General features: G+C 32.8%; 1 protein-coding gene across 1 annotated transcript; it reads right to left on the bottom strand.

Moving 5' to 3' along the window:
- Positions 1 to 617: 617 nt before the first annotated feature.
- On the bottom strand, positions 618 to 19711 carry LOC123554820 (zinc finger protein ZIC 4-like). Its single transcript, XM_045345170.2, has 2 exons — positions 18411 to 19711; positions 618 to 4600 (listed from the first exon to the last, which is right to left on the bottom strand). Exons 1-2 carry the CDS (start codon positions 19270 to 19272, stop codon positions 4053 to 4055), a joined length of 1410 nt encoding a protein of 469 aa, XP_045201105.1. The 5' UTR covers positions 19273 to 19711; the 3' UTR covers positions 618 to 4052.
- Positions 19712 to 19928: the final 217 nt, after the last annotated feature.

The raw sequence follows: 19928 nt of genomic DNA, 5'->3' as shown, positions 1-19928 counted from the left end.
GCTGAATTAAGTCTGCTTCTTGGAAACATTCCACAATGTGATCACACAGGATAAACGCTACTAAAGATTTGGGCTATGTTAGGCACATTAGTAAATACTAATAGTCTGTCCACTATCAGCTCCAACAGACTCCAGCTATTATTACAATAAAATAAAAGAATTCAAATTTAAAATTGATCTATTTCAGAATACATCCGGAACATTCGTCACCTTTTACACTGCGTTTTTCCAAAACTGTGTAGGCTAATCATCTTCACAAATTACCATCAACTTCTATAATCACCCATCTGCCTGTCTGCACATATCATCATTTTCAGAACTTTAAAGCTTTGTTGTTTCAAAACGGTTGTTGTTTTTGCGTGATTCTTTTTTTATCAAAACAACAGTTAGCAAACTGATATTAAATTGAAGTTGTTGTCATAATTATGATATGAATTGTAAGGACAAGGATGCTGCTGCTGGTTGAAATGCTAATGATGCTGACGATGATGAATAAGGCGATGATGGGGATGAATATGATGATGAAAAAAGAAAGCAAAAAATCACCACGGTCAAGCGAAGACCATAAAGAGGATTAAAAGAAGAAAACCACTAAAAGAACGAAGCAACTGTTTTTTTTTACATTTTTTCACCTTTTTATTTTAATTATCACTTTTTAATAATACATATGATCATTTTCACATAATAATAATATGTTGACATTCCTGCACAACGTATTATTTTCCTCTTCTTATAATAAATATTTATACAAAATCATGACATTCAACATTTTGGCCATAATTTCCACTATAAACAGATTAAAATTAAGAGCAATGGAACATTTTGCTTTTACGTTGGTACTTTATCACTAAACCAACATTTCTTCTCCTGTTTTAAAACAAAAAGAACACGATATAATTCCTTTTATATCATTGCGCGTAGCTTCTACTGCGATATTTTTTTTTAAATATATATATATATATATATAATAACATCGATATTAGACAATCTGTTTATCATTTTCATTGTTAAAAAAAATGCGATAAAAAGAAAGAACTTTGCTGTATGACGTAGTTTTTACTTTACTAAGAAAACAGATTAACGAAGTTCAGCTAAAACAAAATTGACTTACTATAGGTGACCTAGTCCATCTTTATGATATATTTAAAAGTGCGTAAATAAGGAAGGACAAATACTGGTACTTCAGTTACCCAGTTACAAATACCGGTACTCCGATCAGCAAATACTGGTATACTGGTACTCCAGTTTCCCAGTTACAAATACCGGTACTCCAAATAGCAAATACTGGTATACTGGTACTCCAGTTACCCAGTTAGCAAATATTGGTACTCCAATTAGCAAATACTGGTATACTGGTACTCCAGTTACCCAGTTACAAATACCGGCACTCCAATTAGCAAATACTGGTATACCGGTACTCCAGTTACCCAGTTAGCAAATACCGGTACTCCAGTATAACGTGAAACATTAGCAAACACCGGTACTTCAATTAGCACATTATTCCGTTTATCTACAAAATTTATATCAATGGCAAGATAGCGACATTTGCATGACCAGTAAATATACACTATAATTATATGTGAGTCGTCATGATGAAAAGGACGTTAATTCATTGCAATATATTTATTTTTAAATCAAATATTGTTTTCAAATTAGTTACAGATGCTTATAAAATATAACTATTTTTGTTGCTGCTAAAAGCGAAAATGAAATTTTCAAAAGATTCAAAATGCGTCCTGTCTTACTCGACGTCTCACATTAAACTGTTTCTAAACATTTCAATAATAAACATAATGCAGAAAAATATAACAAAATTTCTTATACTTGTGAACTGAAAGTAATCATCCGGTTTATTTCCGTGCCGAACTTTCCGGGGTCCCTTTTTCAATTTTGATGTGTTCAGTAAAATAGTAAATACCCTAACAATAGTACGTTTCTGGCAACATGTCCACATGTTTATGCATTAAATCCAGTATTATTTCTTTATTCTCCAAAACTAAAATCGAAAATAACTTACGAAAATGTAAACAACAATTCTTGGTTCTGATGTTGACTTCTGATGTTGACCTTGTACCCTCATAAATATTTTTCTTTACTGTAACTTTTTGTTAGTGCTAAATGATTTAATACAGAAAAATATAGTAAAGACCTCATTTGCTGTAGTTACATTGATTTATATATTTATCAATAGCTGGTCCAGAAAATAGTCTCAAATGTGCAGTTTTAAGATAAAGGCTTAGTCTGTTATCACACAATATTGCTTTTATTCCATGTAGCTTTTCAAGCACCAAAACTGTCGATGGTTCGTTTCTTCAGCTAGTCACCATTCTTTGCAATATTTAGATTATCTCCCCCAAACAAAAGAAAGAAAAAAGAAAAGAAAAAACCAGATCATTAATGGTAAATGTACACTTTCGTAGAAACGTAATATTGCGATATCAATTTCATGGAAATGGGTAAGGTAACATTTTGGCATTTTTTTTTTATGATGTTAATGACAAAATCATGGATCGAATTTTTATTAAGGATTAAGAAAATATCACGCCTCCAGTAATACGATAAATTATCCGAAAATGAAATATATTATTACCATGACAAATAAAAAGCCAGGTATCCGTGCATACCCGTGGAGCCCAAACAGCACAGTCTTTACACTGGAACAACAGGGGGCTCGAAAGTCATTCAAAATAGATATAAATCCATTTAAAGCGTCCATATGGATTTCAGGAGTAAATGAATAATCTAACAAACTCTCTGTATATATTATTAACATTAATTTAGAGAAAAAAACAGAGAATCCTTAACGTACAGAAAACATGTCCCCATGTTCTTTAAAACTTTTTGCTTAAATGCAGTTGAACTTAATGTTTGACGAGAAAGTAATGTTCATTTTGAACGATCAAAATTTCTATAAAAATACTGGCCATTTAATGGTGTTTATTTGTGTACATTTCAATATATATATTAATTATATAGCTGAATACATGTATTTATCATTTGGAAATTAATTGTTTCTGATACTGCATTTAGTTCGTGAAGTATCAACAATGATTAGTTTTTGAAGTTGCATTTTGTTAACTCATTATTCGAACTTAATAATAAAAAAGACATTTCATAAAAAAAATCTATGTTGTCTTAATGTGTGTCCCATGACAACAAGAAAACGTGCGTTTTACCATGTTGTTCAAAAAGCTTACGTTCATTCTACTATTTAATACCTTTTCTAGAATTAATCAAAATAGTTCACTGTTGACGTCACTAAACGTCCGAACAGTAGAGCATGTAGTTACTTAAACAAGTGCGTACAATGTATCACTGTCTGATAGACAAATTGAGTCATTTCTCTCCATTTAATATAATATAATTGCACACTTAAATTCTCTGATAATTACTATCAACTGTGACTATGTCATCAAAAAAGGAAATACACAAAAAAACATACAGACTTACGACACGCATTTAACCACATTTGTTCATTTTTTACAGTTTGTATAGAAACATTATATTGAAGGACACAAAATTGAACATGCTGAATTCCTTTTTGATGTTAGTAATAACAATAACGACCCCATTTAGCGTCAGATTTCGCTTTGCTTTTTACGACAACTACCTCTTACCTAGTCACACTATCACGTGGCTCATCACGCGTCCAACGTCAAAATGTCTGGCACTGCACTATCTCGTTACAGAGAAGCGAGGTTAATGACTGACCAAACACATTGTTTTAATGCATTCTTGCTATTAAATTGATATATTCTGAACACAATTTTTGACTTGAATTACATCAAATGTGTGTCATTTGATTTTACAGTTTTAAACTTTGGACTATTTGAGCACTTATGACGTCACTAAAACCAACTTCTCTAATAATGCCGTTCCGGTTTACGTCACATTTATCTGAACGGCATTCTAGGAAAATTGTTCAAAATAAATGTATGTTTTTTTTTCTGAACAAAATAAAAATCGTCATCCGAATTGTTAAGTTTTATTCCCTTTTACTGATGTGTCCATGTTTGCACGTTTATCACGAGTATTGTACTAGTGACGGTTTATCACGAGTATTGTACTAGTGACGGTGGGTGCAGCGCTGAGAGATGTGAATGCATGTGATGCGTTCCAATTCCTAATCCACCAATCGGCGAGTGTTCGTTACTGGGAGGAGTGGGCATACCGGCGGCACTCTGGCATACATACCACTCACTGAATTTAGTCTGAGACTGAGTATCAACTATACTAGAGTGGGGGTTTATTGTCAAAGGTGGGCTAGATGCATTTGATGGGTTTGAAGTTTGAGTGTTCGTGTTAATTGGTGTTGGGGTTTCAGATGAGATAGGTTTGATATCTGTTGGACTTGACATTGACCCCTCGTTGCTATGGCAATCGTCATCAGAATCGTAATCCTCCGGTAACGGTGATGTTTTTCCGTGCACTTTCATATGTTTCCGTAACGAACTTGGGTGGGTGTAACTTTTATCACATCCCCGGATCTTACAATTATAGGGCTTGTCGCTCGTGTGCACGTGACTATGCTTCTTACGATCGGAACTGTTAGCAAACCGTCGGTCACACCCCTCAAACTCACATTTAAATGGCTTCTCACCTGAAAATACAAGCAAAACGGTCTTAAAACATACGACATAACATTTTGCATTTTGTTTCAAGGGGTAGAATATAATACCATTATATAAAACCTGTATGTATAAATATTGAACACATGGTGTAACAGAATATGCATGAGAATATTACAAATATACATGTGTAGATTTGTCCCGCAAAAAGAGGCATATCTTCATTCCAGTTTTCCGCGTATACTTTTTGCTTTTCTCATGTAGTTATGTATTCATACTATTTGCAATCTTCATTCTGATTTGTGGTATGCAACCTTCATTTTGATTTGTTGCACATTGTAAACTAAATTAATCTTAAAATCTTGAAATCTTGGCAAAGCAAAATTGAACGTTTCCACAGCCGTAGCTCATAAAATGATCTTTTTCGAATAAAGTTATAGGTCTTATTTTCTTTCAACCCCAAACAAGAACATTTTGATATTTTCGTCATCGTCTAGACGCTCTTGCACAAAATAAAACATTTTATTTTAGTCAAACTGTTGTGTCAATTTGACTTTTAACAAATCGCCTTATCAACTTTATATAAAATATAAACAGATAAAATTTTATTTTGTTAAGAATTTTATGATTCAGCAGCCAGAATTGGCGACAGAATTACCGAACGTAAGTACGCAAAACAATGCTTAGATTTTTTTAATAGAAATGGGAGTGTGATAATTTATTGTATTTGTTCTAGGCAAGGACTCATGCCTTCTTTTGTACACAGGAAACAGAAACATTCGCCGGTGTGGGCTTTAAAATGTAGCATTCAGACTGAAATTTCTTGTCTTCTGAATTCTATACTGAAATTATTTGAATTTGTCTTTAAGCGATGTAACGTAAACATTCTCCATTCACAAGACCCCAAACGTTTTCGACCGGGGGTTAATATAAGATACCTGGTGTTGGGTATTGTAATAAAGTTTCAATTATGTTATAGAATGAATAAATAGAGGGCCATTGTATCCGTAGGACGCCTATGTGAAACTATCGAAATACCTTCGCTCAAGTTTTTATTCAACATTTCAGAGTTTTTAATGTAAACTGAAAGGCGTATACAGCGGCTCTGTCTGTTTACATTTGAGAACCATTACAAATTTGATATAAGCAGAATAAAACCCAGCGGGAAACATTGAATTTAAGTATTTTGTGAAGTTTTGACACTTATAAATTACAATTGTTGAACATTTTGAACAAGTGACATGGCATAGTGTTTAGTGTATTTTAATAATTTTCAGAAATAATTCCTGCAGCGAGGGTGAAAAATCGCCCAACAATTGACTTAATATCGAAATAAGTAATGCTGTATCAAGTTGCGTGTATTTAGATAGGGCACACTTTAGCATATATCGCAATCGTTCATTTAAATTCTGTACTTTCCGCACAAACACGTACATGTTCTTGTCTTGTAACCAGTTGTATTTCTTAATGAACCGACTTCAAATACGGAATTAGCCACCGCCTCTTTCCCAACCCCCACCCGCGTAGTTATGTAAATAAAAATTGTGGCTGATTGTCCCGCTATACGTATAAACATTGTTTAAACATCGATGGATGATATCTAAAGAAAATGTTTCCGCTGACCATTTTAAGTTTTTCATTGACGAATAAACAATATCAAGTAATTTATTCATTTTCTCATTAATAAATGATTGAGAGTGCATGCCTGATATAGAGCAGCATCATTCCCCATTGGTATTAGTCAAGATGGTCAGTATCAGAACATCATCTCTAAAATCTGCAGTCAGTTACCTAAATTAACACACAGGAAATTTGTTATATTCTATCAAGAAGAAATCGCGAATATCATGTCGCATGCGTATGGGAATAGTGGTAATTTACGCGCAATCTTAGAATTTCTAATGTTGTTCAGTGGAAGTATAACCATGAGTAAATTGTGATGTTGTAACGATACAAATAAAGTATCACTGAAAGCAACATTTTTCTACAAGTATATACTAGTACTTGAAAATTTATCAACCCCCAAATAATACGAAACTCCAAACAGAAAATTAGAATTAACATATATATTATTCAAAATTATACAAAATAATCATAAATCACTATCATCAATTTTGCCACAAATATTACGAAATTTGTCGGCTGTTTATTCCTTTCAATTTAAGTAGGTTCATATTTAATATTTGTATCATATGGTTTGGATTATCACGATGTGTCAAATTGACGGACACTTATCACAAACTCGCTGAAACCTGACATGTAAATTAATGTCAATTGGCCATCTTTGTGAACGAGGGGGAGCAGTATGTAGAGTACGGATTCTGGAAATATTGCTTGAGATGACCGGACAAATAAAATATATTTTAGCGTCTGAATTTGCTGATCCACCGAATAAGTAAACTGTTTCTAATCGATTGAAGAATTCAACGTGTAACCGCTAATGACAACGAGACAGCTATCTTCTCTCAATATTTTTTTACTCTTTCGTTTGAAAAAATAAGATAAGAATTGCCGTTTCATGATTCATCGAAAACATTCATCAGAAATGAAGCAGTACTGTAACCATTCCTTTTTAGATTATTTTAAAGAATTATTTAGGGAAATTTGTTACAGATCTGGTGATAATACGCATGTTTAAAACTTTGCACACAAAAACCTCATTCCAATCTGTAATCATGGAAGTGTCATGAAGTTAAATACTTGTTTTCTCACAGATACTTAGAATAAATTACAGTAAATCTTTGCAGACCACATGAAAATACAACAGTAAAATCAGAAATTAATATTTTCCACGTCAAATTACATTTCCCGCCAACTAGCTCATATATGTATGCATCTATAACACTTAAAATTGGCACCTCATATACCATGGGTTGTAAGAGCCCCTCATTTATCACCCTCGTAGAAATAGCTATAAAACACTTGCTATTTCATTACAATATTCATTAAATGGTGTTTATCAAGAGCTTTTAAAGTTCATGTGTGTACATTTTTGTTGAGTGTTAACTATAAAACCTGACATACAGAAATGGCAAGAATTGGCTCACATGTCAACATGTTATATTTTCCGCGAAAATGTTCCAGGGTAATTAATATGAAGTTTCTTTCAACGTCCATTAAATGTTAAAACATAAAACTTAACATAAATAATGTTACAAACTACAGTGACATTTACTCAGGCAAAAAGACGTAGTTGTAGTGTTGCTATTATTTTATTGGCTTTAATTTGTAACCTTTGTTTGGGTACAAATGAAGTAAAAAAAAAAATGAAAAAAAAAAACCATCTTTTTGAGGGCCATTATTTCTATTTTGACATTTCGAATCTTTAGCGCAAACAAAATACATGTATTTAGAAAATCACACCGATTATTATTATTTTTATTTATTATAGTCTCTTCACTGTACAGTACATCAATATACAACACAGGTTATAGAAACATTAATACAATGTACAATGTCATTCATATATGAATTATAAGAAACTGAGATAAAATTGACTTCTACTATAAAAAGCCAGACATAATTTTAAAACATACTCATATTTACTATTATTACTGGTATTACCAATAATCAAAATTCTATATTTACTCTCTAAATCTAGGAATTAGACATATAAGTACTAAACCAGTGTCATTTAAAAGTTTAAAACAGTCTATTTACAATGAAAAGGAGATGGAACAATTGTTTACAGACTGTCCTAAATATCTACATTGGTACATATAAGACCATAAAGTCAGTGTTATTGATACAGCTATTAAAAAGCTATCTGTGTTAAAATGTATGATACAAAAAATAGTGCGCCTATATCCCTTAATATTTGAATGATGTTTCGTGGCATTATGAATAAAAATATGGATCAGACAGGCCAACATAATTATGACTTTTTTATTTTCAATATATTATACTTGATTCATGATACAGGCTAATCTTTTTATATAAGTTTAACAAGAATAGTTAAATCAAGGAACAAGTCGAAATAAAAAGCTCGAGTTGTTTCTGATTAAGGATCCTTATTGTTCTAAAAAATATATCTCGGCTGAACGAAACAAAATAAAATAACGGAAGCAAAAATTAGACATTCAGAAAGATTTAGTACCTGACAAGTTAATTAAAGCTGATGTGCACGAAAAACTTAAATTGTTAAGCCAGATCGGTCATTTTTTTCTGAGCAAACTTCAAAGTGCGATACGTTCTGGGAGAGCCAAAATTTGAAGACAGCGTTGATAGAAGACTTCATTGCGTTTGGCAGTGTTAAGATGCTACAAAGTGGCATTTGTCAGTGTTATTCTCATGAAAACATAAATAAAACGCTAGAGTTATGGATGCTCTCCAAACAGGTGTTACAGCGATGCCGTGTTTTTTATAATTTCCACTTAAATAATATTGTTTAGTATAGCGGCGCTTCTTGATACTTAAAAATTGCATAATCTCTGTTCCTTAAGGTTTATAAGCATTCATTTTCACTATTTGATTTCATTATGACTTTTAAAAAATCCTTCATTTGAACATTGAATAAATAAATAAATAAATAAATAAATAAATAAATAAATAAATAAATAAATAAATAAATAAATAAATAAATAAATAAATAAATAAATAAATAAAAGTCGAGCACAGAAAAAGATCTTTTTTTCCAGACGAAATCATTTGTTGCATGAAAAAAATAAATGTGTTCTAAATTGACGTTCTCAAAAATGTTGTTGGATTGAATTATAAATGCGTAATTAAAATTTACAATGAACACATTTTAAAATATATCATCAATGGTATGATTTAACTTCCGTGATAGCCATCAAAATCTGCATTCACTTCATATAATTTTGCTAAAAATAAAGTCTTAAACGTATTTGTGCGTCTGTGCGCTCGTGTTAGTGTATTTCAAAACCCAAATATTTCTTCTTAAAATACTAATTGTATTCTTAAAATGATATAAATTAAAATATTTCCTTTGTTTACTAAAAAAATGTCTATCAAAGCATAATTACGGCTGAAAAATGATTACAATTTTAAAATTGTAAAATGACCACTTTGGTCAGGAAAGCATATGTCCGGCTGTCTTACGCCTAATTCACGAGATTCACTCGGACAACAGCCAATTGACCCTGATCTTTCACTTCCAGATCCAATCATCTGGGTGACACGGATTATTAACTGCAGACGACATCTCAGTCCGTATCGAAATATTTCGACATTCCCTCAAGATATCTCTGCGAGTGACAGGTCGCAAGGTTTCGTCTGCAAATTATTTTGTTATCTTGTTTTCACGACATTCAAGCATCAAACTGAAGACCACGAATGATCATAACTTGTAGTCAGAAGTAGCGAGACGGAAGCTGAGGCTCGCGGCGAATTTTCATGGCGGAAAATTTACCGATACAAATTAGACTTAATTATCAGATTATTTGAAGGCTATAACTTGAAACAAGATAAGTGTAGTTCACAAGTTGATTCCTGTAAGTCAATTAGAGAGTTACAATCGCTCAATTGTGACTAAAGTAATCTGAAGCTATTAATGCAATAAGCTTTATAATTTGGCGGGAAAATAACGTTATTGTTCATAAGAAAAATTGCCTTAAGAGTAAACTTTAGTCAACATCATAAACAGAAGTAAAGAAGAGAACAGAAGTTTCTCTAATTTATACACGTATCAAATGACTTAAGAGTTTTTTTTCCATCGGGAAAAATATAACATTTTATTTTTGTTTTCTAACTGAGCGTAGAAAATGAAAGTCCATTAAGCGATGTTGTACCATCTTGACATTCTTGAACCACTTCGTCCAAGTCGTGTGTTACTTTCTACTAACTTAAAGCCCATCAACGCGCGGTCGTCTAGTCTTTAAACTGTGCACATGTCACCCCCAAATTCAATTATTTTGCATTGTAACATTCAATATGCACACAAATCTATTTAAAAATTCATTGAACAGATTAAAGCTCTCTTTCGAAAATCCGAATATTCCAAAATGTCGCCCAACCTCGTTCTCATTCAAATTAGAGAATCTCTTTCATTTCGACGCTTGACACCTTTTGTAAACATTTATAGCTCTTAAAAGTAACAACAGTCCTATTGTAATGTATCAAGTATTAGCTTTTTCTTTCTAGTTGATGTAGTTGTAGATGTTATACCCTTGATAATACGTTGGTCGAAAAAAATATCTTTATTTGCAGTTTAATTACGAAGTCGATGTTAAACAAAGTTTACAGGAAACGTGAAAAATAGGTTAAAATGAAGATATAAAATGATGTTTATTCTATCCATAAGAAGCCATTTTGCTGATCTTTTATGAGTTCGCAGAAAAGTATTGTAAGTCATACCTTGTCTGGAGTCATTTATCTACTTAACATCTAATTCGAAGAGCAACAGTACTGAAATGATACAGATTTTTCGACTTCCTCATATTTTACATGTTCTTCAATTTGATTCCTTTCTTTCCAAAAAATATATATTATGCCCAAAAATCATATTTGGATATATAAACAATTACATAACAGTATCCAAGCAAACATAAAATAAATAGGTTTGAATGTCGTGTATGAATAGTACTGTATGTAAGTTTGAAATGGTATACATGTATAAGAATCACGGAATCATTAGAGGGGCCACAGTACGAACACTTTCAACAAACGGTTGTTATTGAATAAATTTAAATTGTGATAAACATTTAGTAATTAGTTCGTTAAGTTAAATATATCTGATGTGGAATTTCTATATTTAAATCAATAAGTAATGATAAAAAATATGGAAGGCAGGGCATAATATATCTGTAAGGTTATTTTCAGAATTATATGTAATGAGTATATGTTTGCAGAATTATTTTCAACAATGAAAGCTCTGATAAACTGCAAACAGAGTCGTGTGCGATTCCAACATTTTGAAATAAAGAATATTCCTTATGACATTCTGGACACTAATTAATGTTCACGCATTCAGTTTGGAATGTTTCCTTGTCCAGTTTTGGGAGAACCCTGTTACTGATTAAATCAGTTGTTACAAGGGTGGTTTGCACTAAATTTCATTTGGCAGTTATGCAGCAAGTATAATGATTAAACGATTAAAAATGACCCCTGTGGACCCTCTAATGACCCCGTGGTGCAAGTCAGCTCTCCCACTGAGGTGCCTTGCCAGGTTGTTAGCCTAAATTGATGTCTTCATCAAAAATTCTAAATCCCCTTTCTTTCCATAATTCCAGATTGAACCGAGTCCGATTTCGACATAAAATAAGTTATGGACCAAAAGGTGTTACACAATAGATTGCAAACTTTATCTCATTAAATCTTATTTAGAGCAGCTTTGGGAAGATCAATGTGTAGGCATCAGTACAGGAAAGACACTATCTATGTTGTGTTGCATTTTAAGCCTTAATTCGGAACGTTTAGACCTTTTTCGAATTTTAACTATTCTCGCTCAGTACTGGATGCCTATTCAAAGCTTTGAAAATAAAAATGACCATGATTCTGTTTCTCAAATATATAGTTAGATTCTTTTTCACTGTTAAGATACAATGTACGTAATTCGAATGAATAAAGTCGCAGTAGTACGTTTAGAAACATAATGATACTTTTTCCTTCCGTATAATAATATAATATTTGTTTTGCTCTTTTCAAAGGAAATAAACTAGTTTGTAGTTTCTAAGACGGTTGAGAAGAAACTTACATTTAAGTTTTACATGTACATATTAGTCAATGAATACCAGTTAAATTGTACAAGAACAGGCGTTTGCAAAATATTTCTATTTTAGCGAATCCACACTTTGGTCTCCGACTTTGCTTCTCTCAATCTTTTTCAATCTGATTTAGTTTTTGAACAAACAGATCAAAAGTAAATGCCCTTAAACGGACATTAAATTGAATGTTTTCACACTAGCTTGCTTGGTTATAACGCCCTTCTCTGTGGAATTTCAACTTCTTTACGACTTAATACCGATATATGGCAAATCATTTAGCAATTGAAGATCCCACCCTCGTTATATCGCTATTCTACGAAATATTGTCAGATTAGCTTTTTATTATCAGATCTCCCGTTTCCTAAATGACGGTTTAACGCAATGAAATGAAAGTAAAAGTGCCAAATCTGGTTTCATTGCTTTGCCATGTATAATGGATTACCAAATTCAGTGTAAACTAATCATGGTTTTGCAGACACTTTCAAAAGGCGGTGTTCTCAGGTAAAATAAAATTGCGTGAAAGTCGCACCCAAGCCAATAGCTGGTATAATTATGTAATGTCTTTCCTGGAACCAGTCAAAAATATGTGATAGTAGCCGAAAATTTCAAAGTCTTGTTTTCATTAAAATCAAAATGTTGAGGTCCATTTCGGAGAAAATTAAAAACAACTATCGTCTTAGAAATTTTCCATAATTCTTTATATATTATAAAGGTATAAATGTAATTTTACATTTGCTTTTTCTGTATGTATATGAACATGTATTTCTGTACGGTTAGTAAGTAGATGGCTCCCTCTGACACCTATACCATTTACTGAGAAAATAAATCAAACGGGGTTACCTCCAGGGCCTCCGAAAAAAATAAATAATACAAAACAATTAAAACAGATCAAGAAAACTTTAACAAACTGAAAAGTACAATTATCTTCAAATACTCGTTTTTGTCTGTCAGTGAGGAAAGTGTTCATCAAAATTTGTCAGCGAAAAAAAACGTGTTGAAAGGAATACTTTTCCTGTTTATCTAAATGAAAGTTCTTTTGATGCTGGGGTTATATTAATGCAATGGGAATACTATTCTGTTTAATCTCCCAATAGTAAAATAATGCATGAAAAACTGCATAATGCAGATAATATCACATACAAATAAAATGTAACAATCGTAAAAATCATAATTTCATTACAAGCTGTGTATTTTATTGGCCGTATCCGAAATATATACAACATGTTTTATAAAGTGCGAGTAACATGGTAGAAAAGATAGCGGAATTATTCCCCAATGCGTTCTTATTAAGACATCAAAGGACTTTTCGTCGGTTCGGGTTGAAGAAAAAAGATCAAGAAAATATATGTAGAATCCATCAGGGATTGGGAAAGTAATCAGGTACTACTACATGTGAAGTCGCGAAAATCGTTTCAGCAGACGACATCTCTCGTACATCAAAAGCTAATAGGGGTCTCTAACTAATATCAGTACATTTTCAATCTCATTTCTTAAGGAAAATAAATATATTCATAAAGAATGACGAAAATGATTAATGCATTTTCAATATTTGATCATTTTTTTTAGGTTCCGTCTGCAAAATTCATAACATGCCACTTTCACAGTGCTGTGAACGCTCTTCAGACGATTACAACCAATAAACCATCTTGAGAAGACATCTATCGTATAAAACAAGACCTTTTAGCTTTTTTATATGTCTTTAGAATCGTTTGCAATTGTTTTGGTTATTCATTCAATCAAAGCAGGGCACATATATCTGCATCATACTTTATCCATCAGACTTTATCCCATTAAGATAAAATATTTTGTGCAAAATGCAAATAAAAAACCAAAGCAATACTATAGATTATTAACTGATATAAGTCTTTGAATTTCAAATAGGCTTATAAATGTAAACACAACGACTATACTGTTCGGTACATTTTCTATTTTAACAATTCTATTTTACCAACCCCTGCAGGGGAAATAGAAAGCGAATGATTAACCACTGAGAAATGCATCATGAAAAATTATATTCTTAGTGGAACAACTTGAAAAGTTTATGGCGAATATTTCAACATGATGATGTAAGGTTTTTCCATTAAATATTACTTGTCTTTAATGATTTTCTTTACATATGGTACTTGATATATATTCCAGTTGCCGTCCCGTTTACCGTTAAGTACGACCACTGGGAAAAAGCGAACCTCTTTTATCTAAATGTCACATGAAACATGCAGCAAATTATGCAACATTACTTTTATCATGTTTTCACTGGTTTTCATTTTCAGAATTTTGAATATAATATTCTATAACGGTTTAATAGCAAACACGTTTCATTGGCAGTTGTTTGTATTCTTGTCATTTATCTACACATATTACTGTCCGAACAGTTTTCTCCACTCATCTGCAAATGTGTTGATGCTGTTTGTTTTTTTCAGTGAACACATAATTATCATTCCGAAAATTATTTGAAAAATTAATGCAGTGCGAAATTTTCTTTTCTACATTTTGCACAAAATGACTATTGCAAAAATAATTGTGTGATAAATCTATAAACACGAGAATCACGTGCGCTTTATTTATCTTTTTCGCGAACAAATAAGGTCTGAGAAGTTGTTTCTCCTATCTTTCGTGTGACGACAAATATGTCCTTCCATCATTAGTAACTTCTTCAATTTCATTTTTAGAATTTTACTGAATACAGTTGTTTCATAAATATCTCAGTTACACTGACCAGTTTAATTTCAGTGTTAGAACAGTTGCTGGAAAAGTGTTGGAGGGAATACTGTTACTGTCGTGTTTTCGAGGGAATTCTTTTAATGCCGTATATCCGTTACTGTCGGTTTTTCGAGGGCCATGTTTTCATATGGACAATACTTTATGTTTTGCGCCATTTACTTCGCGTATCTTCACGGTAAAACGTTTAAGAAATCATGAATGAAATTCGGAATGCGTTAACCAGAACCCATTTCCTTGAAGAAAAAAAAACACGTGTTCACATCTATGATGTTGGTCCATCTAAAAGACTCTCTGATGATAATTACAACATCTAAAGACTGAAAACACATGTAAGCCTGGGTATGAAAAATTAATGGGTAACAAACACGTATTTTACCCCACCCACCAAAAGCTTTTAACAAATTAAGTTAACATTATGTGTAACAGTGTATAGATCATAGTCAATTTACATTGACAGATATAGTAATAAACATCTCTTTCTTACTTTACTGAGAATTAACGTGTTATTAGGACGGTTTTCAAAACCTTACTGCTTCCTTCCTTATAACGATTTAAGTATACCAACATAAAAAGCATAATTGCACAACTTATTTTATGATATCTCTACAATTATCAGTTTATGAATTATAAGCGGCGTCATGGCGGGGATGTATGTGTTTCGGACTTTATATTTGTGGATTGTGGTTTATCTGACTTTCTTTACTTATAAGTTGGATTTCAAAATTTCAAAATCAGGAACAAATGATAATATATCAGATCATTTCTACAACTCTTGAAAAAGAAATTCGGTGAAATGCCACGAAGCAAATGCTATCAAAGATGATAGCGAAATAGTAAATAAATGGTCAGATATTTGTTGTGAGCATGGATAGATACGAGTCCTTAGGGAGCGTTTGAGGCACTATCGTGATGCACTTGTTGTAGTAGTTAACAGCATAACATGTCAGCAGTAATCTGCTTTTCAAGCTTATTAAAATCATCTGGGTTAGATTTACACGTCCATCAAAATTTCTACTTTCCATTTGCGTGTCAGGCACAGTGTTTAGTTATGATTCGCAGACTTTATTGCTCAAGTATAATTCAAAACCTTTTAGTCGGATCTCAGTCTCACACAATAAGATGCCGTGTATGCATGTCAATGCAATTCTGAATTAGTGTAATGGAGGAAAGAAAATATTCAGTACGAAAATAATGCTATAATAGTTAAGTTTCATTTTATTTCCCGGTTTCATATGCATAACGCGATGGTACCAATTACTTCTAAGACATTTAATTTCTTTCTGCGTAGACGAAATATGTGACGGCGACATTTCAAGCGTTGAATATTACATTTAATACCATTTTTTTGCTTGAGAACGTTATACTAGCTTCAAACTGTATGATATATAGTAAAACTTTAACTGCTGTAAATCATATTTTATCTACCATTTCTAGGCAATTAAGAGTCTGTCTTCAGTCCATTTTACACGCTAATAAATCTACTAATATCCCTAGCCCCGCTGATGTCTTCACTAAAAAGTCGGAACCAATTATTTCGCGCGTTCTCACGAAGTGTGTAAACCACGTTAAAAACTTCAGTTTTGAAAATGCGTACCATAGTAGATGAATAAAAAAACTCTTAACAAAAACAACAACAACAACAAAAAAACTGTTAAGTTATAGATAATTTCAGTAAAAATTATTTTCACGCAGTTTTCTTTACTTTGACAATATAATTCTAAAGATTTTATAACAGAAAAACGTTATTACTGTTACAATTTTAAATAAGAATGATAAAATCCATGGGCTTCTAAAGTCTGAAACCTGAGTAGCTGCTTTATGCAATTTCACTGAAACTTCTCACTCGATTTATTGTAAAGCATTGTAATTTCAATTATTTTCAAACCACATTCCTATCAATGGAGTTTGAAATCGTCACAGAATACTACAAATTAAATGTTGTAGACCATTTCTAAAGAAACAGATTAAATTTCAAAATTACAACAACCCTTATTTTTTTATATTGTTTTTAAAATACTTCAAAATGTGTATAAATATTTCATCTGTACATTTTATCAATTCGCCATTTTAATTGAATAACATTTAAAACATGCTGAACGGAACTAAAGTCATAAGGAAACGAGGTGTAAAACAAGGGTGTGAGCAGGTTTGCTTATATACAATTTCTTTAGTAAATATTTTACTTTTAAATGTGATATCACATGACGTGGGAAGAAAACTGCCATATTTAGCAAAATGCTTTGGCAAATTATGCAACAGAGTGACACTAGCTAAATACACTGTAATTAATTCACGTATTTTTATTTTGAATGTTTTTCTTCTTTCCGTGTATCTTAAGACCGGTGGCATGCTATAGATATTAATGCTAATTAGTCAACTCAACATAATATAAGCCTTAAGATTTTATTATTGTTTAAAGTTATTCCTTATTATATAAAGCATATTATTCTTACTAAGAATCTTAAACGGTCCGTCCTCCTTTTTAAGACATTTAAATTTTCAAAATGCAACAGTTTAAATCCTAAATTTCAACACTTCAAACTTTAACGCTTTCGTCATTGCATATTAAGAAATATATCTACACAAAAAATAATAACGGGGCTTTATGTTCAACAGATAATGTATTGTCCTAACCTTATAGTTGGACCTATTCGGTAGGCGAAGAGTTTGTAATTCCTATGTAAATATCTGATGCTATGTAAATAAAGTAGATAATGCAAATATGTGTAAACAGAGATACATAATGCCCCCAATAAAATCTAAATCAAATAAAACAAATACACAAGATACATACATCTTTCAAAATGTGTGAGATACTGAGATACACGTTTTCTACAGCTTTTTAAAACATTTTTTTCACGTTAATTATTTTATTTTAGAAGATATTAAAAGAATTAAAGTACTAGTTTTCAAACTTTAAAAATAAATAATAACAAAGGAATTTGTATGTAAATTTGGCAGAACGATTTTTCAAAAGAATTGTCTATTACCTTATAAAAATCATATGTGAACAAAGACCTTAGATGTAAGCAGATTATTCCAGACATAATATATCTTAAGAAATAGAATTGTCTTATTTTTTAGTGTGATAGATCAACCAAAAAGTATTATAAGTTCTGTGAATCCTACTTTTGATATATATATATATTAAATGTGATATCACATGACGTGGGAAGAAAACTGCCATATTTAGCAAAATGCTTTGGCAAATTATGCAACAGAGTGACACTAGCTAAATACACTGTAATTAATTCACGTTTTTTTATTTTGAATGTTTTTCTTCTTTCCGTGTATCTTAAGACCGGTGGCATGCTATAGATATTAATGCTAATTAGTATATATATATATATATTTTTTTTTTAAAAGATTTATAATTATATAAAATTGGTAGCTTAATCAATTTGAACAATAAATATAGAAGAAAGCGATGTTATATCAAAATGTTTCTGCAACTTACCGGTATGTGTTCTTTTGTGTATTTTGAGGTTCTCACTGCGGGCGAACACTTTGCCACAGCCCGGGAACGGACACGGGAAAGGCTTCTCACCAGTATGCACGCGAATGTGATTCACCAACTTATACTTGGCCTTAAAAGGTCGCCCGTCTCTCGGGCAGTTCTGCCAATAACAGGCGTGGTCAGTTTGTTCGGGACCGCCGACATGTTCAACGGTAATATGCGTTACAATCTCGTGCATTGTGGTAAATGTCTTATTGCACGGTTTCTTAGGTTCTGGTTGATCCTTATCGAGCCATAAGCAAGTGTGCTCCTGTTTGATTGGGGGTCTCATGTATCTGAAGAATGCCCCTGGACCATGCGGTCCCATACTCATATGATTCATAGCGTTCATTGGGTTCATGGAGTTAAAATGAGACTGATGCGCGAAGTGATCCGCTCGTGGTGTTGACATTTGATTAAAGTGGTCCCTGGAGTACATATCCGCACCTGTAAGCCCGAGCCTCATCTGACTGTTAAGCTGGCTGCCCGGGTGCGACGTGGCGTCATGGATCCCTGGGAACAGCATGTGACTGCTACCCGTGTCGTGGTGTGTGGTGTGGTAGCTTCCCGAGGACGGTATGAACATGCTGTTCGAGTCGTGACTCTGCAGCCCCATATCACGGCGGAGAAGATAATCCCGTGACGCGTAACTGGAGAGATGGGAAGGTGGAACACCTACACTGTAACCATTTGTCTGTGGCACATACTGGTTCAACTGGTTGTGAATACTTCCGCCGTCCGACATGTGATGTGGTGGACTTAGTTTCATTGCACCCGGCGGTAAGTGAGGGGTGTGAGGTGTTTCCATAAAAGGATTAATCATTTTGAAAGTTTTTGTCCTTGTTCAACACAAAATCCACATAGGTAATATATTTGCTACTTAATAAATTCTTAGTAACTTTCTCACTGTCACATATATGAAAATCCGATTTATTACACATTAAATGTTATTTCCAGTTCCTGTAAACTATAAGGTTTCACTGTGCGATATAATGGTGTAACACGCAGCTATAACTCAGTGGTACCCTATCCCTATCAAAACATCCTGCAGGGTCCGTGTTTTCGAGGATACGAAACGTTGTCGTCGCATACACGGAGACACGTCAAATAATACGGTGTCTCACCGCGTTCGCTGTTTTTTCAGTCCTTTGGATAAAGTTCTTTCAACACATTTAATAAACTTGAAACATTTTAATTCACTCCCTTCTCAGCGGTTTTTAGCTTTTGAACAGTTCTGAGTCAGTAAAACTTCTGTATTTTTGAAACATAAACAGTTCGACAGTTAATTTTCACAGTGGGTTGTCGGACCTTAATGCTCTCGCATAATCTCGCGACGTGCCCCCACTGCGCGCGGATTGGCTCGCAGCGATTTGATTGACAGTTTACCGATAAACAAACACTCCGGGGTGTGCTTGATTCGCCGCGTGATCATAGGGAGGCGTAAACCTTTCTGGAAAGGTGTATTCGTACGCGAGTTGA

Source organism: Mercenaria mercenaria, chromosome 7 (assembly GCF_021730395.1).
Source record: "Mercenaria mercenaria strain notata chromosome 7, MADL_Memer_1, whole genome shotgun sequence".
In the NCBI taxonomy this organism is placed as follows: Eukaryota; Metazoa; Mollusca; class Bivalvia; order Venerida; family Veneridae; genus Mercenaria; species Mercenaria mercenaria.
Note: the sequence above shows the minus strand (reverse complement) of the source record. Positions and strands in the feature narration are given on the sequence as shown.